At 42.0% G+C, this 6,712-nt stretch overlaps 1 protein-coding gene across 1 annotated transcript in view; it reads left to right on the forward strand.

Annotated features, from left to right (window-relative positions):
• Positions 1-4,773, forward strand: part of PRCP (prolylcarboxypeptidase) — a 33,118-nt gene extending 28,345 nt beyond the window's left edge. Inside the window, exon 9 of the mRNA XM_067317587.1 lies at positions 96-4,773. Coding sequence (XP_067173688.1) covers positions 96-300 — 205 coding nt within the window. The 3' untranslated portion in view covers positions 301-4,773. The remainder of the gene's footprint in view (positions 1-95) is intronic.
• The last annotated feature ends 1,939 nt before the right edge of the window (positions 4,774-6,712 follow it).

Below are 6,712 nucleotides of genomic sequence, written 5' to 3' on the forward strand. Positions count from 1 at the left end.
TGTTGACTTTCAACTAGTTTTGCATATGTTTGTGAGCTGTAGCTTCCCCGCTGGCTGTGCAGATGTACCCTAATAAGGTATTATTTCCCTTATAGCAATGGTGGCCTGGATCCGTGGTCTGCCGGGGGGGTGACCCAGAACATCTCTGATTCCCTCGTGGCAATTGTGATCCCAGATGGAGCTCATCACCTGGACCTACGCAGCCGCAACCCTTGCGACCCCAAATCTGTGCAGCAAGCTCGAGCCTTGGAAATCCATTACATGAAGCAGTGGATTGAGAAGGCCAGGCATAACCACTGAAGTGGTACTGTAACAACTGTGGCTGTTATACCTCCGTTGGCTTTGCTAGGAGCAGGGCCAGGCCTTATCACGCAGTTGTCTTAATATCTCACTCCTGCTTCCTCACCTCCTTTGCAATGCTAACCACTGATGCTTGTGCCCAGGAAAGGAGAAGGGACAGACAGATGGAGAGCATTCTCCAGTAACCCGCTTGGGTTAATAAAGTGCATGGATTGAGCTGCCTGCTCTGGCTTGCTTTCCTATTCTGCTGTTCTCAAATGCTGCACCTTATGGTAGAGTTCCTGTTCTAGGCTTGATGCCTTTCTGACCGCATTAGATTATTGTCTTGGGTGCTGGGAGAGCGTATATATGGATTAAATGGCAGTCCTGTTAATGTCCACGGCTCCTGCTGCCTTCAGTGGGACTGAATTTCAGACATCCTCAGCTGGAATAAACTGTCATGGCAGGGGTATGGAGAGAATGAGAGAAACAAAAATCACCTCTCTGATGTTTGTTGGAGAGGTGAAGAAGGGAAGGGGGAATTGGCTGTGCAGTTTATTTAAAAACAAACAACTGCCCCCCAACCTTTAAAAAAAAAAAACAAAAAAAACAAAAAAAACCCCTAAAACAGCCCCTACCTTTAGGGATAAATGCTGGAAAACAAGTAAATACTTCTTCCTTAGTTTTCTGGCAGCTTATTAATCAAAGCTGCCTTAAGTGGCTTTTCCATTCTACTCTGTACTGTATGATCAGGGCTGGTCCCTAACTCTTTGATGATAGCTTGCTGAGCATGCACAATTTACACCAGGATTTTATTTCTTCCATTGCTGTTTGTCCTAACCCTGGAATATCTGTCACAGTGATAACAGTAGTCAAAAAGAAACTCTGGCTATATTTTGTGTCTGTGTGTGTGTCCATGTGTATGTATGTGTGTATGTCCTCTGCACAAACACTTAGCTCTTTCAAATCAGGAAGCTTTCTCAGCTATTCTCTTGAAGAGCAAATGTGACACTTGTGCTGGCTAGATCTTATGAAGAGACAAATAATAGGGGCTGTGCCTTGTGTGGAGTCCCCCTCCCCCCCATTCTGTGTATTGTTGAAATTCTGCATGATCTGTTTGCTGATAGCTCTTTAATAAAAGCCTTTTTTTTAAAAAAAAAAAAAAAAAAGTTTGCGGGACAAACTATTCAAAACACAGAATGCAGCTATCCTCTTGGATCAGCCTAAAGCATGATGCTGAGCTCAACAAGCCAGGTGCACTAGGGCTCTCTGCAAAGCTTCCAAAACAGACAAACTGCCCTGATTCATGAGACTGCATATTTGATGTTAATAAATGGCTGGGGCAGTCGCCTCGTTTTCCAGCTTTGGCTTCATTCACACCGAAGCCCTCCTTCAGAAAGGATTCTTCGCAGTTGTAAGGACAATTCCATTTCAGAAAGATGCGGGCAAGGCTTGTTGGGCTGAGGCTCTTAAAACTCCAATTCTGTTGAAAAGATTCTCAGCTTTGATAGTTGAGTATTTTCCTAAGACACCAGGTGGCCTTTTTTGTTTCCACTCTCCCCCCATTCTCTGGGAACAAAGCATACCTAACACTGAAATTTTATCTTTTAATAAACTCCTGTGAATCCTATTCTCCTTCTGATAGTTCCTGGCATAGTAATCTTGCTCTAGTGTTCTAGAAACAGGTGTTTTAAAGAAGGCATTTATGTTCAAATGCAGCGATCTGAAGCTCTCCTGCTCTGTCTTGAGCAAGATTATTACTTCAGAGCATATAGAGAGCAAGACCAGAGAAGAATCATAGGGGTGAAAGGAAGAGCTATTCAGAACTTGCCTAAAACCTGTTGACTGAAAGCTGCTGGCAGTCCCTTTTCCAATAGGTCCGTTTTTTTTCTGGTATCATGATGTAAATATACTCCCATCTCTTGCTCATGTACTTTATAATGATGTGTTGGCCTTGAATTTTTTAAAACCAAAAAAATTAATGTTTTCTAATCAACTGTGAGTTACAAGTCAAATTTTTTTAAAAAAATACCATTGTATCTTAAGCATTTATTACTTTATGGTAATAACCTGTTTTACTGAAAGGCAAGGAATGGAATTTAGAAGCATAAATATAGATTTTAGGATCACAAATGGATTGTAACTGAACAAGCAAGAGCCTGGTCCAGCTCTCACTAACTGCACAGAGTGTTGTTCTGAGTGTATGTTCTCAGAATAAACGCTGTAATGTTGTATGGAGATGGATGTGGGGAGATTCATGCAGTGGGCTGTTAACAGTCCAAATTAACAGCCACTGTATATCATAACTGCCTTATGTCTCCTCCTCCTCCTCCTCCCTTACTGGCTAACTTATTCTTTCTCAGGAAACAACTTGTTTAGTGTTTGGAAAACGCCATTAGTTTCAAGCAAAGTAATTGAAACTTTCATTCCTTTTTTTTCTTTCCCTTTATTTTTTTCCTCTTTTCATTAGCAGAAAAAATTGCCTTTAAGGAAACTTAAACTCTGCCATTTTCAATTTTGAATTTTGAGGAATTGTATTTAAAAGCAAAACTGTTCATCTTAAAATCTGTGTACCCATTTATATATGCTAGCGAGAGACTATCTGTGTTGTTTGGCTACCTCATCTAAATGTTAGCTCTGCCTGCTTGTTTCATGCAGGTGAGAACAGAAGGGATCTTTGGAAATTGCTGTCTTCCCCCTTCCCTCCCCAATCATATAACGATGAGCCATATTTCCTCTCAGGCTTATGCGTGCCCTTGGTATGTGTCATGAATGATTTGAATTAAAATGCACGTTTCCTATGGATCAGAAAAATGCAAAAGGAAAAAAGAATTAATGATAACTCTACCCAAAGCATGAATCTTACTGCTAAAACTGCAGTTTGTATCAACAGAAATGTGAGCTTCTGGAACTGGATTTTATTTTGTAAGGACATAAATTTTTGTCTCCAGGCAGATTTGAAGTTCTGCAAACATATAAGTATTGTCTTGTTTATGCCTGGCTCAGAGTGGGAAGGCGACAATATTTGAGCTAATACTCAGTTATGCACACAACAGTTAAGATAACAGGTTTTGAGTTTCTACACTCATTTGGTAGTTTCCTATTTGAGAGGTTTAGCTAACTAGTGAGGAGCAGATGTATTAACTGGTTGCCCTCATTTTGGAAGCTTATTCCAGTCCCAGCCAAACAACACTTCCTGCATGTGAGTGACAATGAAGGTTGTGTGGACAGACTTAACAGTCCGTCACACCAACCCACCGACCTGGCCAGTGGAGGTTTGACTGGGCTGTGTAGCCTGAAATGTTTATCAGGGAGGGCTAAGGCTGCAGGTTGTTGCGAAGAAGCTACATAGCTTCTGCCTGCACCTTGATGTGTTTGTAGGTAATTTTAACCTTGAAAATAATCAAATACTGCATTGTCAAAGGAGGCTACAGAAAAGAAAGCCCCTCTGGGAACCTGGAACATGATTCTCAAATCACAGGAAAAGTACATGCAAAGTGAGAATGAAGGGCAAGTTTTGCATCCCATACTGTCTGTACACCAGATGTGTTGCAGACAAATGTCAGTGTGCTTTAAATAAAAGAAATTTTTACTACATCTGCTCTTAAAGAGAGTATTTTAGCTGTCGTGAATCTAACCTCCATGGAGTTGGAAGGAAACATCAATAACCTAAAGAGTTTTCTGTATGTTAAAAGCTTTTCACATTGACAGTTGATGTATCAGCATCTTCCAGGACAAATGGTAGAATAATGTCTTTCTGACAATCAGGAGGATGGTATGAAAGACTCATAAAAATAGGGTTGAAAGAGCTCAGGGGATCGTATACTCCAAGCCTACCTCAAGAAAGGACCAGCTGTGTCTAAGCTGTTCTTGATAGGCAATGGGTGCAAGATTTCAGCTCTCCTGTGATTCAGGAGAACACCATATCTGTGCTGTCTTCAGCCAATGTAACGGGTAGCATGCGTTTTGTGAAACCATGTGTTTAGAGGAAAAAAATGAAACAATTTTATGGTTGCTTGAGTTGAAAGCAAAAATAATATCTACCTGATACTGCTCACATTTGTAACCTGAATACTTGCCCTTGCAGCCTTGGCAAAGCTGAAGGAGTTGCTTGTACTGGAATAGGACTGCTGTGGGGACAGATTTGTGCTGTTGGAACAGTAAAACAGGTGCTCACAGAGCTGGATGAGTAACACACTTGCCATATGGTTCTGAAGTAAACTGCTGAATGGATGTTCCATAAAATATAAATCTTTCTGAAGTTGAAACTATGCATGTGATATTTTAGTCCCTAATAACACTTTATAAATGATTGTTTAGATGGCTTTATTTGAATCCTATTTTCTATCTCTGTCATTTTCTATGATAGTGTCATCAGTGTTAATGTATGGCATATTATTGTGTGTTGCTACTGTTGTCTCTATATTTTTTATAATCTAGCCTTGTCTTTGTTTGCTCATGTGTTTTTAAAATAAAGTCATTGTTTTACAAAAATGATTCATTCTTTACGAAACAAACTTTAAGACTATCCATGTTAAAAGGCCAAATTGTTTGCTTTGGCCAGTGCAGTTTAACAGAATCTGTCTATATTGTATTACAATAATTACAATAATATTGAGCATTGAAGGCGAAAGATTTGAAATGAGGATGATATCAGGGATAAATTTACAGTTCTTAAGTGCTTGTCAAGATTCTCCTTTGATTCTTTGAAGAAAAATGTGGGTTTTTTTGTTTTTCAATTTAAAGATGCTGAGCATCTGCTTGCAGCCTCCACTGATATCAATAGATTTGTACTCTTAAGTCATTTTGATTCTGCAGCCCTGCCTTTAGGCTTCCACATTCGTATCTTACTACCTAAAGTCAGCCTTTATTTATTCCCCCCCCCCCCCAAGCAAACAAATTTTTAACGTCAAATCTTAAGCTGGATGTGCTATGGACTCTCTTGACTCACCAGCACACAGATGTGGGGACAGGCTGCTTTGCACTGGAGATTTACCCCGTCCTCTGACATGATGCAGGGACAGGCTGCTCAGAGCAACCAAGGCACACGGGCCTTTTGCGTGGCTACCACGTACGCATCCCCCAAAGCAGAAATAACTATGGTAGTTGTCGGTTATCTTGCAGTTGGGTTTCAGTCCCAGGTCAACCAGCTGACTGACAGGATGCTCCGGTTATGATGTTGAGAGAGATACGGGATATCTCTAACTGTGAATGTGTTTGCTGTAGGCATCTGTTATAACAGGGCGATACCTCAGTGGGGAGCAAGTGCTCCTCCGACGGGGCCCTGTTCTCTCATCTGTAACCGCAGGGGCTCCCTTCCTGGGGCCTTGGCGGCGGGAAGAGGGGCCGGCTGCTGCCTGGCTCTCTGGTGCTTTCCCCTCTGCTGATAATTTGCAAAATCTTTTAGTTCAATCCCCCAGTTTAGAAAGTAGGTGCAGTGAAACACTAAGACCAGGAATAGCAAATCCCTTCCGTTTGTCTTGTTGTTTTCTAATGTATGCGACCTCTCTGGGTGGTTTAAGCGGTTTAGGTACTTTCTATAAAAGGGATCTTTTAATGACAAAACTAATGTGATTATCTTACTGAGTGTGAGAGGCGTATTCAAGGTTTAAAGAAAATCTGTTAGAATAGCTGAATGTATCTGCTTAATCCTTTCTCTAATGTGGAGGGACAATGCTCTGGGAAGCAATTGGTCTTTCTTTCTTAGAGTAAATGCCTGGTCTCCAGAGGTAGGAACTGTTTGCAGCTTTTTATACCCTTACGCTTCACCTTCTAGAGAACACAAAGGCACAGGAGAGAGGCAGAGAGCTTTGAGAGGCCAAGTTTTTCCTCAAATAGCTGGGGGTGTAACCAATACCAGACCAATTCCGGCAAGCTGTTGAGCACCCTCAGCTCCCTTTGACAGTGATGTGAATAAAGGGCCCTCCACATCATGCAAAATCACGTCCCTGGAACGTGAAATACAGCAGCACTTTCTCCTCTCTGAATGGTGCGTGCCGAGTGCGTGGGGATCTCGGTTACTTGGATGGCCGGATCGTTGTCCCTGTTAGAGATTGCTGAGTGACTGCTCTCCAACACAGGGATCTGCCTGTGTTTATGCATTGGCAAAGTAGCGCTTCCTATGCAGAATCATGTCTTTGTACGTTTGGGAGAGGTTGCCAGGAAGAGTAATTTGGGGAATTCTCCAGAGGTCACATTTTTTGTATCAACCCTTTGGAAAGGTTTGGACTTGCTAACAAGTTATCATGGAGTGAAGCCTGAGCAGGGATGGCCACAGCCATGCTCGAAAAGGGAGGATAGCAGAGAAAGGTGATGTTGTGTGATGCAGGAGTGCATGCCAAACTAGCAGTGCTAATGGGGTAGCTATGGCGGGGCCCTGGCTGTTATATGAACCTGGTACTCGCAGCTGCTCCATAGGCATGCCCACCTTCAG

The sequence above is a fragment of the Apteryx mantelli genome, chromosome 1 (assembly GCF_036417845.1).
Source record: "Apteryx mantelli isolate bAptMan1 chromosome 1, bAptMan1.hap1, whole genome shotgun sequence".
NCBI classification, from domain to species: domain Eukaryota; kingdom Metazoa; phylum Chordata; class Aves; order Apterygiformes; family Apterygidae; genus Apteryx; species Apteryx mantelli.